Source organism: Colletotrichum phormii (genome assembly GCF_030913505.1).
Source record: "Colletotrichum phormii strain CBS 102054 chromosome Unknown BDP81scaffold_42, whole genome shotgun sequence".
Lineage (NCBI taxonomy): Eukaryota > Fungi > Ascomycota > Sordariomycetes > Glomerellales > Glomerellaceae > Colletotrichum > Colletotrichum phormii.
In genome coordinates this window covers 80,218-95,012 of record NW_026851484.1, presented here as the reverse complement: position 1 = coordinate 95,012, position 14,795 = coordinate 80,218, and the positions used below count along the sequence as shown (strand labels likewise).

The following is a 14,795-nucleotide window of genomic DNA, read 5'->3' as shown; positions in this document are numbered from 1 at the left end:
AAAGGACGAGCAAACCCCCGTCTCTGAAGCCTATCTGCTCACAGACTGGTTCTGAAGTTTCCTAGAGGTGGTAACAGAAGCAGCTGGCGGTTGTTTTGGTCATTGAATACAATTCTGCTTTCAGTAAAGGTCCAGATTACAATGAGCCAAGACGATTGTTGTATTCCGGGCTCTTACAATTATAATCTTTCGCTCATGAGAAAAGAACAAAAGCTGGAGATTATGATTTGACCTTGAAATTCTTTTCGTTTTGGCATGAGTTTTAATTGGTCATCTCCCTCCGAGAAAAAAAAAGACAAGTCAAGAAAGATTCAATGCTAGTACGGTTGGTGTCGTACAAAGACGGACTTGTAACTGCCGGCTAGCAATTACGCCTTATTTACCACAGTTGATGAAATAGCTGACAAGGATCGAATGAGAAAAGAAATTCCAAGATCTGGGTTGCATAGTATTGTCTACTGGCCGGTAAAATTTAAACTATCTAGAACTGTTGATATGATGTCCAGCACGACGCTTGATCCCACCATGTATTTGAGACCGAGTTATACGAGAAACCACCTCTCTAGCATGTTGTATATCTAGTCGCTGCGGCACCTGTGTTATTCTACGCTTGGCCGGGGCAGCCGGAACGGGTGTACATCCCACCGTCTTGCTCATGCAATGGGCTCGAGACGTTGTACTCGTTCTTGAAGAAGTTGGAAATGGCGGCCAGCTGGCTCTGCAGCTCGTCCTCGTGGGCCCTGAGCTCGACGTCGGCCGGTTCCATGCCCTCGAGGCCGCTTCGTAGGCGCTTCCACGCCTCGCTGTGACCCGTCTCAGCCAGCTCCTGCAGCTCCCGCACCCGTGTCTCCAGCGTGGCCAGCGTTTCGCGCACCATTTGACCGCCGTAGTTCGCGTTGGTGAAGCCGCCGGACGAGACAAGGGGCGTGACGGAAACTATATGTACCCACAACTACCTAAATGCAGTAGAGGGATCTCTCTTTTGTATATGGCGCAACGGTACAATTCCGAATTCTGTCAGGGCGCCTGGCGCAGCCAGACCATCAGGTTAGCGGTGGCTGCGGCGACGGCGGCGATCTGCGCCTGCGTGGTGAACACCTCGGTCGAGAAGCTCTTCAACTCGCACAGGACCCGCCCGCGCTCTTCCACGGCCTCTGTGCCGGGAGGCGACGGGGAAAGAAGCGCTTGCGCAGGCGAGGGAGCAAGGTTTGGTGAGGCGTTGGCGTGGTCCGGCTGGGATGCTGCGCTTGTGGCTGCTGACTTCACATTGCCGCGGCTGGGGGTAGAGGGCATCTTGCCACGGCTGGAACGGGCGCCGCCACCGCCGCCTCGCTTTGGGGCCTAGAGAACACGGCGGGCACGGTCTCACGCGGCTGGCCGGACATGAGGTCGTACATCTGGAACTGATACGCGTCGCTGCGTGACCCCGTTCTCGGCGTCGGCAGGTTACTAAACAGGTCACCCTCGGCATTCTCCGGGGACTCATAACGGGGGAAGGTCGTGCCGCGATGCTTGGCTCCGGGGTCTCCCGCTGTGACCTGCGTTGTTGCCGGGAAATAAAAGTCCGGGTGGTCGATGCCTTGGAGATCCGGGTGGGGCTCGGAGTACGGCCGGTAAGGGGCCATGTTGCGTCGCAACGCTTGCGTCTGGATTTCGATAAAGGCCTCGGCTCTCTCTACGAGCAAAATCGTATGGTCAGCATTTCGCCAAAGAGGGGGGGGGAGGGGCGGTTTGGCACGGGCTTTGGACCTGGCAGGGACTCACCTAGCCGGTCTTGTATTGCCTCGAGGGATTGTGAAATATCCGCCTTTGTGGACTTGTTGGTCGGGAGATAGACACAGGGGTCGCCTGAACGACGGCAGTTCCCGCACTCGGGCTCGCCATCGCAACGGACCTTGCGCTCGCGGCATACCTTTCTCGTCGCCTCTATTGGCGTGTGCTTGAATCATGGAGCTTGTTGGGTTCTTACCTTGCATGCCATCCGGCGCGACATATTGTTCATGTTCCTCTAACTCGCCTTCTGTGAAAGCCCCTACTGCTTGGTAATAAGTCAGAAAGGTTTCAGAACGACAGTTAGGTGGTTTTGTCTAATACATCGTTCTAAGTGGACGATATTTTAGTTAAGTAGTATCTTCTTCAACGGACGCCACGGTCAGCCGTCGAATGATCGCATAGCTTCGAGCATCGGGTAAATTGCAGGTTATTGGCGCGGGGGTCTGCATTTTGCTGCTGCGCTGTTTTTTGGTAGCTCGGATTCCGTACAAGTGGCAACACCACCCTAGGGAACCAAGGTAGGTTTCAGCCAAAGTACACATGCACGTTGTAGTGCAGTTGCTTGGCCTCTACAGTGCTTTTCCTGCTGTTGAGTTCTCGAGACCCCCAGGGGTATCGCTGAGCACGAGCATCTGAGTGCATTTGCTAGCGATTGACGTGGACATGTTCACGGCAAGTCAGCTTACATGCATAAGGGGGGACGGCAGAGGCGTGCGGGAAGCGGGAACTCTCGGAGAGCCACCCTTCATCCCGCGCCCGACCCTCATGGAGCCACAACCCTCCATCCACTGCTTGTTGGACGGCAAGATACAGTAAAAGTTGAAATGGGTTTCGCTAAATTTTATAGTTAACACCTTTAATATTGGTGGTGTGGAGCCGTGGCTTATGGGGCCTCGCAGCTTATGCTCGTAGCCAGCAAGTACTCACGGCGCAGGAGTTAACAGAGCCAGAAATAGCCATATTTAGTCAGAATTGGAAAGAGTAAATAATAAATACAGCCAGAAACGGCTTGTAGGCCGTATGGACCTGGCCTGACCAACAATCGCTGGCCTCCCATCTCCTCTACCCAGGCCGGGTTGCCATCGGTCTTCCTTCTTGTCAATCGGAAACGGCGCCGTGATGCCAGCTATCATCATGGCGCCGCAACTGGATGCCGCACGGCGTTCCCTAGTCACGGCTCTACGAACGCAAGGATTTGGCAACAAGGTGATTGCGTCAAGAGCCTTACAGTATGCTGCTCGCAATCACCTATGTGGCTGTCGATCCCGCTGAAGCCCGTCTCCTTGAGGGCTCTATCCCAAACCTGCAGGGAGACATTTGGACTCATGTTGCGCTCTGGTTCTTCGCTCAGCCACCATCCAGGCACAGTGCCAAAGATGAGTTGTATGTCGAGACGATCTTGGGTCGTCTCGATCATGAGAAGGGTTCCGCCTGGTTTTAGAAGCTTGCGGACGTTGGCCATGGTGTTTCGTAGGTTCTTCGTGGCATGGAGCACCATAAACGCGACAACGAGATCGTACGTCCCGACGGCGAAACGCTGCTCCGAGGGGTCTCGCTCAATGTCCAGCGTCTGCAAAGTCATCATAGATGTCCACGGCGCCAGCTTTTTCCTCGCCGCCTCAAAGAACCCGGAAGAGATGTCGGTAAAGGTATAATGATCGAGGAGGGAAGCCGAACCGTTGCCCCTCGCGCCGAACGACTGCAGGACAATCTCAGTAGCGCCTCCCGTACCGCCGCCGATCTCGAGGACTTTGGCTCCGGGGTTCTTGACGGCGTAGAGTTCAACAATTTTCCTGAGGTGTACGTATGTGCGGTCTTTCAGCCTCGGGATGTTCATGTAATATTGGTTGAGAAGATTGTCCTCCATCATCAGCTCCAGCGGTGTCACGCTCCCGCGGACGATGTTCGTTAGCTGCCGGCCCACCCGTACCAGCAGACGTCCGCACGCGTTGCTGTCGCTCAACTCGTCATAAAGGAGATTTTTGATGCCTCGTCCAGACTTTGGCCAGGACGGGCTTCGTGGGTGGATGGCTCCGCTTTTGCCGAGATCTACCACGGCCTTCATCCAGCGGTAGAAGATCCAGTGGTGCCAGGCCCAGTTGTTGCCGTGCTCTTCACGCTCAAGCTCCGCGACGGCATCGTGTACAAGATGATACGAAGCTTGCAGCAGCTTCCTCTCAAAAGCAGCCTCCTTTTCGCCAATCAATATTCTCCATGGGTCCAAGAGCCGATCTGGGATGTTATGCAATACGTCGAGCTCCCAGTGCGCTTTGTAGCATCCCATGGTGACCCAGATCTACGAGGCCATGGGACCCGGCGACTTTCCCGGGTTTGGGGAAGGCGACCCGGGTGCACTTGGTCGTAAGGGAAGTGCCCAAGAGGTCGCAGAAGTGGTTGCCTTTCTCCTTAGTCCAGAAAGTGGTTTCGTCAACGGCGTGGTAGTCCCAGTAGATGGTGGATGGATCTGTTAGCATGCGAATAATGAAACGAGAACTCATCCATGACTCGTGGATAATGGCAACGTAATTGATTGCAAGGCGTTCCCGGTGTTTGACTTTGAGGCTCTCACAATAGGTTCCTTGAACTTTATGCCATTGTCGAGAGGTTTATATAAGTGTCTGGTGTACAATGCACTATTAAAGGTCACGGATTCTTGATTCCATCTATCGAAACTTGTTTTGCTATTTCTCAGGTATCATAGTGTACCCTTGGCTCCAGATCTTGGCTGAATGATCGGCCCAGGATGGCGCCATATTTCATCCTCGCTCCCCAGACCTCACCCGCTTCCGCTGAATTTGATCCATGTACTTGTTAACGAAGCCTCTAAAGTCGTTCGGCCGGTAAGAAACCAGCATCTCAGACACCGGGTTGGTTTTGCGACGGCTGTTCAGTCCCAAGTCTTTGAACAAGCTATCAACGTACTATTTATGACTAGCTGTCAGTTGAAGAAAGACAATACATAGCACAGAATATTAGAGGTTGTCATTGATCCCTTTGCAAAGCCGCGACTTACCGGAAGGAAATCGTACAAGGAGTACGGAAACTTTTGGCCTTGATTTAAATACCGCTTCCGTGTCCAGGCGTTCCACAAAGCCACCTCAGTAGCCATCGTGTCGAGGTCGGGAACTGGCAACTCCCCTTGAAGATAATGAATGGCCCAGAGTGACTGGACTTCCGACACGAGCGGCGTCTGGATTGTGTGTATTTGGCCGAGAATAACGAGCGAGCGGTCGCCTTTCAGCGCCATCTCCACCGGAATCGCGCGCTTGTATAATCGCCACTTCTTCTGGGTCCGAGGGTCAAGTCTCGAAGCAAATTTCAGTTTTGGCCTGTTAATGATGAATGGCAGCCTCGCATCGACTTCTCGATCGGCAGCCATGTCGTAGCTCTCCCAGTTGATGGCCGATGGGTTGCGTTGACCCTCGGCGTCCGACTTCGACGAGTAGGTATCGACTCCGTACTCGGGCAGGCCTATCATCGCTTTCTGGTCTGTGTTGAACATCGTAAAGTGGTCTGCCCAGCCCGTACACATTACGACGAGATCCGCGCTATGAGAGAGACCCGACTTCAGAACGACGCCGTTACTTTCCAAACTTTTGATCTCGTCGCGACGGATGTTGAGGCTTTTTGCGTGTAATGTTTCCCAAAAGTTCGGTAGCGTGACAACCCCGAGGCCAGAGTGAGCCCAGAAGACGCTGTGCCGGTGGTCAGCATGTGTAGCTAAGTTCATCCTCTCTTGGTCTTCAAACTACTCGCCTTTGACGATCTATCTCGGGGGTGAGCATCTGAACATGATCCCCAGCTCCGTATCCGGCATGTAATCCGCTGATATAGTCCAAAAAGCTCCAGAATACCGAGACAAACCAGAGTCCAATGAACGTCCGTTGAAAGAACCAGTACGCGACACCCTGCGTGTTGAGGATCGAAGGGGAAAGATGCGTCATGAGCCGGGTTGAAGCGAATGCAATCGAGTTCACCAGATTGAGTATCTTGAATGGCAGGATTGCAAGGGGCCCCCCGCCTTGACTCCTGATTAGCCATGTTACCTTTTTGCCCATGGTTAAGAGGAGATAGACAGCGTCGTAGGCCGACTTGGCTGCGCCTACCACGACGACATTCTGGACTCCGGGGTCGGACACCTTTTCATAAAGGGACCCCAAGTCTTTGGAATGAATGAGCGGAATCGGCTCCGCCGAAGCGATAGACAGATTCGGCATGAACGGAATGGATGTAACGCCGGTGGCCACCAACAGCTTTTGTGTTTCCACCACGTCATCGAACGACTGCAATGCAAGCCGCCAGCCTCTGTCGCACTTGGTAGCCGTCTCGACAAATGTGTTGAATCGGATTCGCCGAATGAGGTCGTGGTCTTCGGCATACTCCTGGAGATAACCATGAATCATCTCCCCTGTGACTCGGGGATCATTGGGGTTACCACCGTGTGGCCGCATAGGCTTGTCGGAATAGTTGAACAGCTGGAATATTTTTCCTTACTGTGAGATGGTGGTCTCTTGAAAAGCGTTGGACTTTGGCCTGGAACCGACGAGCAACTTACCCCGATCTTCACTTGAGCTACCAGGTTTGATACAGTCTCGCTTTGCTCCAAACCCCTCCTACGGTACTGTCTGAATCAATGATGAGAAGATTCACAGTTGGTTGTAACTTCAAATACGTTCTGGCTGCCGCGAGGCCGTACCATCCTGTCCCCCTTGTCAACTTTGATGTCCGAAGGACGGAAGCGCTTCCTTACCTGCCCCGATGATTGCCACATCAACTTTCAGAATTTTCTCTTGCTTCATTTCTTATTTCGTGATCGGTTATGTCTAGGCAGTTACTAGCTTGGAGGGAAAAGATGTTTTCGGACCCGTTGAGAACATTCGCTCGAAAATTCTTTCCGTAGACTCAAGTTCAACACGTCTTTGTGACTTGCAAATCTCCGGTTCGAGAGCATCCAGTACTTTGCCAAGGCTGTTCTAGTGCCGGAGAAAGATCTGATGTTGTTCGAACGCGGCGTTCCTTAGGATCGGAATCACCCGTTCTCAAATCCGACTCTCGGCCCGAGTAGGAAACCTGCTATTCTTCGACATGGAACATTTGAGTGCTCTTCGGGGTTGATGATAGCGTATCGGCCCGGACTACCCGGACTCAGGGTTGTCGTTCCCCTTGGATCAACTCACCTGAGATCAGAGCCAACCTTCTCAGGATTTCTTAGGTGTCTACATGACCGAATTCTTACAGGCTTTCTATTACACTTGGAACAGCGAGTCGCCCACATACCAATAGAAGAATAGAGAATACTCTGTAGACGGTTGAAAAGGAAGTTTACTGCGGGATTTTCTTCACGTTTCCGCTACTGAGCACATTATGTATACCGAAAATAGCTAATTTCTCGCCCTCAAAACTGTGTTCAAAAGTCCTCACGAGCTAAACCAGGTTACGAAGAGTTGTATAGAAAAAGAAAACACCGCCGCCACTTCGCGTGAATCATTTCGTCCGTGTAAAGATAATAATACTGTTACGAAATCCTGCTGAAATGATTTCTTCCATCGTTCACTTTAACCAGACTATCGGACACACTTCGTGGACCCTTCTGCGTTTCCATATACTCCATACTTCCGCTCTCTTGTGTACAAGATGAAGGAAACCGTCGCTCCGGGGCCAACCGCAAACGCTCCAAAAAGGAGAGCCAGGATCTTAGGCGGTTCGGACGTGCTTTTGTGCGCTGACAAAATGCTGTAAGCCCACAAGAGGCTAGACAGGCTGATGATAATGAGGTCGTACTGTAGGAATAGCCACGGGCCCCGCTTCAAGACGTTGGCGGCGGGTCCGTCCGGGCCATGAAGGAATCCGGGCAGAGGCACGTACATCCGCCAGAGGTTGGTAGACTCTTCCTCTCTGCTCATCACGCACACAAGAGTGTAGAGGTGACCCGAGGCAGACACCGCGGCGGAAAGAAGGTAAGCCGCGAGGACCCACCGCCTGACTGCGGACTTGGCATCGGTGGTACGGCGGGGAGGCCACCAATACGACACGATCTTGCTTCCAGCCATCTGCAAAACAGAGACCCAGACCAGATCGGGTTGCCACGCTGCGAGAACGACTTGGTGTTGCCTCGCGGAGCGAGCGTCCGGGCCTAGCCATACGGGAGCCATACCGACAAGAGCTGGAACAATCGCGCCGAGAAGGAAGCTAAAAGGTAGTGCTCGGGCCTGGCCGAGCTGATGTGCCTGGATAACTCTGCCCTTGTCCGAAAACCGCGAGACATGCAGGGAATAATACAACGGCAGAGAGATGGCTCCTCCGAAGCATTGCCAAGGATGCCGAAAATGATGGGCCTGGGATCATTGACTTGGGTTAACTCGGGGCATCGTATTTCGTTTGAACATATCAGCTTACTGGTTAAGGAGTGAAAGTGACTGATAATCGTCACGGAAACTCTCAACGTAGATCCACACAAAGGCTGACTGTAATGTGGAATAAGCATCGAGGAGGAACAGTTGATAAGCCTCGTCCGAACCATTCGTGCCATGGAAGAAGAAAGCGACAAGAAGAGCAACAGGATAGTCGATCAAGGGAAGTCCAGTGTAATCGTTGGCGAGCGGCACGAGAGGACTAAGCTGTGCCGCCCAAACGGCCTTGAACAAGGCAGTGACGGTTCCATTCAGGAGGCTGATACCCCACAGAAGGATGACAGCTAGGGCGGAGAGGCCCAGGAAGACGTGCTTGTAGTGGCGAGGAGACATGTTTGGTGAGCGTCCAGTTGGAAGACCGCCTTGGTTCCGCTACAGAGAGCACACCAACATCCGTCTTTAGGCATTCCTCACGGCTGGGCCCTCCTTTCCAAATGAATCAAGCTCGGCCCGAAACTGGATATGGTTGAAGTGACGAAATCGAGACTCAGATTAGCGCGGTGCAAAGGATGCGTCAAGATTGTTGTAACATTAGGTCTGGGGAGAGTTAAAGAAGCATGGAGCTGTGAAGACATCTACGACAAGGATATGACTTGACACCCACGTTGTTCACCAATGAAGTCAAGAGTCGCCTCCAGCTTTTTACTTTCCCCCGACCCCAAGATCATCAAAGACAAATAACATACTTTTAAGAATCACTTACTAACAGACATCCCTAATCACAAAAAAATGGCTCCTGGTGCTACTGGAGTAGGTTATGGGGGTGAGGCCAGCGAGAACTCACCCCTAGAACCCATAGCTATCTGTGGAATGGGTATGTCGTCTTGACCACAGTCACGCTTTTCCAAAAGCAGCGCCACCATGGTTTCCAACCCGCTGATGCCTCACCACATAGGATGCCGTCTACCCGGACAGGTCGACTCGGAATCACCCTTCTGGCAAATGCTGGTCGACAAACGCACGGGGCAAACCCCCAAGGTACCCGAGAGCCGCTTCAACATCGACGCCCACTACCACGAGAGACTCGACAGGCCGGGTTCCTTCAACGTCCCCGGGGGCTACTTCCTGGACGGGCGTCCCGAGGACTTCGACCCGACCTTCTTCAACATCACCCCGGTGGAGGCACAGTGGCTGGACCCCCAACAGCGCAAGATACTCGAGGTGTGCTACGAGTCCCTGGTCTCGGCCGGTATCACGTTGGAGTGCATCTCGGGGTCGAATACGGCCGTGTTCGTGGGCTCGTTCACGGCCGACTATCGTACGTGTACTAGCCTCGACCAAAACCAGAATATTCTTTGCGCTACGTCAAACTGACAAAAAGCCCAAACATAGAGCAAATGTCGACGCGGGACACTGATTTCCGTCACAACTATGCTGCGACAGGCGTAGACCCCGGGATCATCAGTAACAGAATCGGACACATGTTCAACTTGAGAGGACCCAGGTTCGAGACTTGCTACCCTTCTCCCTCTCTGTCAGACGGTAGATGTGGACGAAGAGCCATAGACCTGACGCCTGCGTTGCGAACAGTTTCACAATCAACACAGCCTGCTCCTCTTCCGTGTACGCGATTCACAATGGCTGCCATGCCCTTCGCATGCGGGACTGTGACGCTGCAATCACGGCGGGCGTCAACCTGATCATGACGGTCGACCAACACATGAACACGGCCAAGCTGGGTATCCTGTCCCCGACGTCGACGTGCCATACATTCGATGCTTCTGCCGATGGCTACGGCAGGGCCGAAGGCGCTGGGGCGCTGTTCTTGAAGCGCCTTTCAGACGCTATCAGGGACGGCGACCCGATCAGAGGGGTCATCCGCTCCTCGGCTGTGAACACGTAGGTGTACTCACAAGTTTTACCGGAGTCTATCCATCCTCGGACGAACTCAGGAGTGGTCGGTGAAGAAGTAATCTGACAACCAGATAGCAACGGAAGAGTCGATGGCATGGGAATCACCCACCCGAGCATCGACGGACAAGAACGAGTCATCCGCATGGCCTACAGTAAGGCCAAGCTCGATCCCAGGCTCACTGTCTATGCAGAGTTACACGGCACGGGAACCCCCGTGGGGGATCCCATAGAGGTCGAGGTGTGCATCTGGAACAAGTCGCTCCTTTCGTGACTTTTTGTCGTCTTGACTGATTGTTTTGTGCCAAGGCTGTCTCCCGAGCGATGAATGACACTAGACCGAGGTCGAAGCCGCTGCTCATCGGCGCGGTAAGCAAACTTATGCGAGCCTGACAAAGAGCATAGATGGGTCATATACTGACGATAGAGTAGCTCAAGCCGAATATCGGCCATAGCGAAGCTGCCAGTGGTATTTTTGCTGTGATGAAGGCGGCGCTGATGACGGAGGCGGCCTTGATTCCCGGCGTTGCCCTTTTGCAACGTCTCAACCCTGACAGTGAGTAATGTGCCCCGTAGATAGGACTCCGTGCCCGAGGAGAAGGGAGAGAAGAGACCTTGGCAAAAGAAAGAAAGAAAAAAGCTAATGTGGGACCTTTTTTCTTTTTTCCCCCGCAAAGTCAAGGAAGAAGACTGGAATGTACGAGTCAATGCCAACACACTCCCCTGGCCCGAGGACAGCTACGGCAGCCTGCAGGGACAACTCCGCCAAAACCCAGAAGGTGCTGCACATACCCCTCCTGCCGCAAAGGTAACTCCCGTATTAATACATACTACATCATAAATATTACTTAGACCTACTATTTTGATTCGCTGCAAATGGGGCAGGTGCCCCCGGTTATCTAGCCGGCCAGATCCCTGCGATATAATTGGCCCAATTCCTCCTTCACGTGATGTGACGTTGCACACCGCCTGACTAGTTCCGCTGCATCTAACGAAGGCTTCTGCTGGGCATTGCAATAGCCTTCTTTTCCCTACGCCTACTCAACTTTTTGTAAGTAACCCCAACTTTTGCCCAATAGATAATATAATCCATTCTATATGCCCTAAATCTAATACATTACATCTAATCCCCAGGCTAAGGCGATTCAGATGCTGCTCTTTTCCACGCGGGCGGTTGCATAGGCAGTTGCGCTGCTGCGCCTGCTAAGCTACTGCATCTTTTTTTTTTTCCAGACCTCAGCTGACTTCTGTGAATTTCAGGACACATCCATACGTATCCAGCAGTACGTAAACATAAGCGACAATTTCTTCACAAAAACATTCACTTTTTTCTACACATACGCACGCTCTCGTACACCCGCACACAGCCCTGCACGTCACCATGAGCCTCATCCCCGAAGAGATCGGTAATGTACAATTGCCTAAGGGCAAGAAACTTCCTACTACGCTTCCAGCGTACCCTGCTGAGCCAAAGCAGGTCACTGCGTTCGCTCTTGCCAGTATGTAATAACATTCACGTATTACAGAACTGTACTCATATATACGACTAGTTGCAGTTAAGAACGCTGGTTCAGCTACCCTCACGCACCTAACCAAGAGCCAGTCCAAGGTACGTGATCCATATAACCCGTTCCAGGAGCTACACACTTTCTTACATAATATCTAGGCCAACAACATGGTCGAGCTTCGCTCCCAGATCAGCGACGGGGTCATGCGCTTCCGCAAGCTTGATCCCAAGCGTTCGCAGAACGCTGAGGCTATCCTCATTCATGTGTACGGAGACGTGAAGGAGGGTGCGGCTGTCTGCGCTGGCTGTATGAAGGGTAACGGTCCCTTTACGAAGTGTATCCAGCTTGTACAGGGCGGTGCTTGCAGCAACTGCCACTACAACAGTGGTGCGAGCAAGTGCACCTTCTGTAAGTTTACGCAACTATAAGTACACTTCTCGAATGTGTAGCTAACTATACAAGATAAGGAGGGTAAGCGCACCAGCACCCCAAGCCTTACGACTCCTCGCAAAGTCAAGATGTCTCGTGCAGAAGCCGACTTTCTCGTAATGATTCGTGGCATTCGACCCAACCAGCTCAAGCTTCTGGGCAATGCCTTGCTGAATGTCGCGGAGAAGCTCGACGATGTCTCTTATGGTACGCCCCCATATACTCCTGTGCACCTTCTGCACCTTCTGCATATATACTTACAAACTCATACAGATCCCGCTAAGAGTGTCGAGATCGTTGAGGTGGATTCTGACTACGAGTAAGCTCGTCTGATTCCATAATTGTACGTCTCTATAAGGTTGATTTTCTTCTCAATTAAGGAGTTTAGCGACCGCACGGAAGCGATCGGAAGTTCAAGTACCCAACGGAACTATGCAACTAGGCGTTTTAGAACAGGTGGTTTCAAGCATGGGCACCATCTTATAACTACATATAGTGGTTTATAGACCCACACTACTTTTGAGTTTTTTCAGGTTTCAGATACCCCAATCTTATCTTTTTGCATACTTTTGTACCGTTCTGTAATTGTCTGTAGAACAATGCCTCGTCCATCAATTAATCTTGAGCCTTTTCGCCAGCTAATCACAGAAAAGTTTGAAGCTGGTTGGAAATATTCTGCAATTATTACTTTCTTATATAAATCTGAATCTATTGAAGTATCCCTTCGAACCTTAGAGCGCCAACTTCAAAGATGGGAACTTCGCCGAGAGATCCGAACCACCTTTTCAGATTCCCTACTCCGCCGCATCTTCGAGTTATTTTTCAACCAACGACTTACCGATAGTAACATACTCAGCGCCTTACAGAACGAGGGGTACCAAATCTCACGAAGTGGCCTGATTGATATCAGAAGATGCCACAAACTATGGCGACGACAATCACAAGAGCAGCTTGCTGTAGCCCATGGGAAAGCAGTTGAGCACTTCCGTACAGCCGAGGACAGCGCCCGCACAGTCCGCAACTTTGGTCGCGAGTTCCTCTATACCTACATGCGACAACAAGGCCACGTAATCAGCCGCGATGCTGTATATGAAGCCTACCGCGAAGTTTTCCCCAACGAAGTACAGAACCGTCTCCGCGAGCTACGATACCGTCGAAAAGGCTACACAACACCTGGGCCTAATTACATTTGGTCAATTGATGCGTACGATAAGCTCCTCCCATGGGGCTTCGAGATATATGCAGGCATTGATGCCTATTCTCGGTATATTGTGTGGTTTTATGTAGGGGTTGAAGCGCATACTGCGCGAGCTATACTAGCCCAATACCTCTATGTAGTGTCGAAACGGGATATTATGCCCTTAAAGGTACGGTCAGACCGCGGCGTTGAGACTGTACTGGCTGCTGGAGGTCATTACTTTCTTTCACAAGACCGTACCAAGAAGAAACCCGAAGCACCAGACCAAAACATACCTATTCAGTTTCATGACTGTTGGATCTTTGGCAAGAGCATCCATAACGTCAAGATTGAAAGCTGGTGGGGACAGTTGTGCCAGGCATCATCAGCACAATGGCGTGTATGTACTTACTTCTTTTTATCTACTTTTACGGATCTATACTAACTTAATAGGAATACTTTGGCCGACTACAACAGCTTGGGTTGTTTAGTCCCAATTCTCTCGCTGATAGGGTTGCAATATTATTCATATTTATGCCCTTAATCCGCGAGGACTTCAAGAGCTTTGTTGAAGTGTGGAATAACCACAGAATTCGCATACAGAAGAGCCGGCCAAATGTTGTTCCTGGGCAACCTTGGCAATTATACCATAACTTTGATAAGGAGACTGCACAGGATTTTGCTTGTGCAGTTGATTCTTTAAAGGTCCAGACTATACTTGACGTATTGGAGTATGACGAGGCAGCTCTGCATAGTTATTTACCGCAAGAGACGTCCCAGCTTTGCAAGCAGCTCCTTGACGGTGTAAATACTTTCACACCAGTTACTCAGTTTGAAGGAGATCAATATCCCCAGGTTGAAGCCTATAACTACTTACGGCACCGCTTGAATCAGCATCAGAGGTCAGGTATTCAGCCAGAAATCTCACTGCTTGAGAGGCAGACAGGTGGGGTTAATTGGGTTAAGCAACGACTACAAGCAAATGGCATTAATGTTGATGAACTTTTACATATGGAGACAGGTAGTTTAGAAGGTAAAGAATGGAATAGCAGTCCATATATCACTTCTTATCATCTTCACCTGTACTCAGGTCCTCAGTTATACCCTTCCCCTTCTTTGTAGCTACATAAATCTCCTCCTTTACTACACTCTCCTTCTTGACTTCATACTCCCTATTAATAACTTGTGAATACCCTCGCTTATGGGAAGCTCCTTGCTTTTTAGTACTCTCTGCTGCTTCCTTTGCCTTAGGGGTAAGCTTTTGCTCAACTCCTGTCTGCGAGCGTGTAGATATAAGGTTACTAGCCTGCTCCTGGAGGAACTGATCTGCAATTGTTGTTGTTGACTTCTTTATAGCACGTTGCTTCTTTGAAACCTCTGGGCTGGTCTCTGGCGCCTCAATACGTGAGAGAGACACAAGAGATAGCATATATATATCCCTTTCAGGAAGAAGTGAGGCTTCGTGAAAGAATAAGCTGAGGGTGTTGGCATCGTACGCAGCGCTTCGGTATTCGTGGATATCGGTGAGATTCTTCGGGTTAACAGGCATAGCCTTCCAGTTGCGACTGAGAAAGTGGCGTTCTGTTGTAAACTTTGACAGTACTGAACGCATCATGTCGGAGTGTGATGTGTACGACGTGGTCAAGA

At 51.2% G+C, this 14,795-nt stretch overlaps 4 protein-coding genes across 4 annotated transcripts; 1 reads left to right on the top strand and 3 right to left on the bottom strand.

Annotated features, from left to right (window-relative positions):
* Window positions 1-429: 429 nt before the first annotated feature.
* BDP81DRAFT_411731 (uncharacterized protein) lies at window positions 430-4,057 on the bottom strand (the record flags this gene model as incomplete). Its single annotated transcript, XM_060589172.1, has 6 exons — window positions 430-952; window positions 1,042-1,276; window positions 1,351-1,675; window positions 1,765-1,848; window positions 1,913-2,038; window positions 3,022-4,057. The coding sequence occupies 6 exons, from the start codon at window positions 4,055-4,057 to the stop codon at window positions 605-607; spliced, it is 2,154 nt and encodes a 717-aa protein (XP_060437866.1). The 3' UTR covers window positions 430-604.
* A 472-nt stretch (window positions 4,058-4,529) lies between these two features.
* On the bottom strand, window positions 4,530-6,572 carry BDP81DRAFT_510787 (uncharacterized protein; the record flags this gene model as incomplete). The annotated part of the gene is made up of 5 exons (XM_060595750.1): window positions 4,530-4,694; window positions 4,787-5,468; window positions 5,530-6,248; window positions 6,382-6,473; window positions 6,524-6,572. 5 exons carry the CDS (start codon window positions 6,570-6,572, stop codon window positions 4,530-4,532), a joined length of 1,707 nt encoding a protein of 568 aa, XP_060437865.1.
* A 523-nt stretch (window positions 6,573-7,095) lies between these two features.
* On the bottom strand, window positions 7,096-8,516 carry BDP81DRAFT_466467 (uncharacterized protein; the record flags this gene model as incomplete). Its single annotated transcript, XM_060594396.1, has 3 exons — window positions 7,096-7,123; window positions 7,387-8,010; window positions 8,170-8,516. The coding sequence occupies 3 exons, from the start codon at window positions 8,514-8,516 to the stop codon at window positions 7,096-7,098; spliced, it is 999 nt and encodes a 332-aa protein (XP_060437864.1).
* Window positions 8,517-9,044: 528 nt separating this feature from the next.
* BDP81DRAFT_400773 (thiolase-like protein) lies at window positions 9,045-10,598 on the top strand (the record flags this gene model as incomplete). Its single annotated transcript, XM_060588734.1, has 6 exons — window positions 9,045-9,441; window positions 9,516-9,627; window positions 9,714-10,022; window positions 10,113-10,275; window positions 10,344-10,403; window positions 10,467-10,598. 6 exons carry the CDS (start codon window positions 9,045-9,047, stop codon window positions 10,596-10,598), a joined length of 1,173 nt encoding a protein of 390 aa, XP_060437863.1.
* Window positions 10,599-14,795: the final 4,197 nt, after the last annotated feature.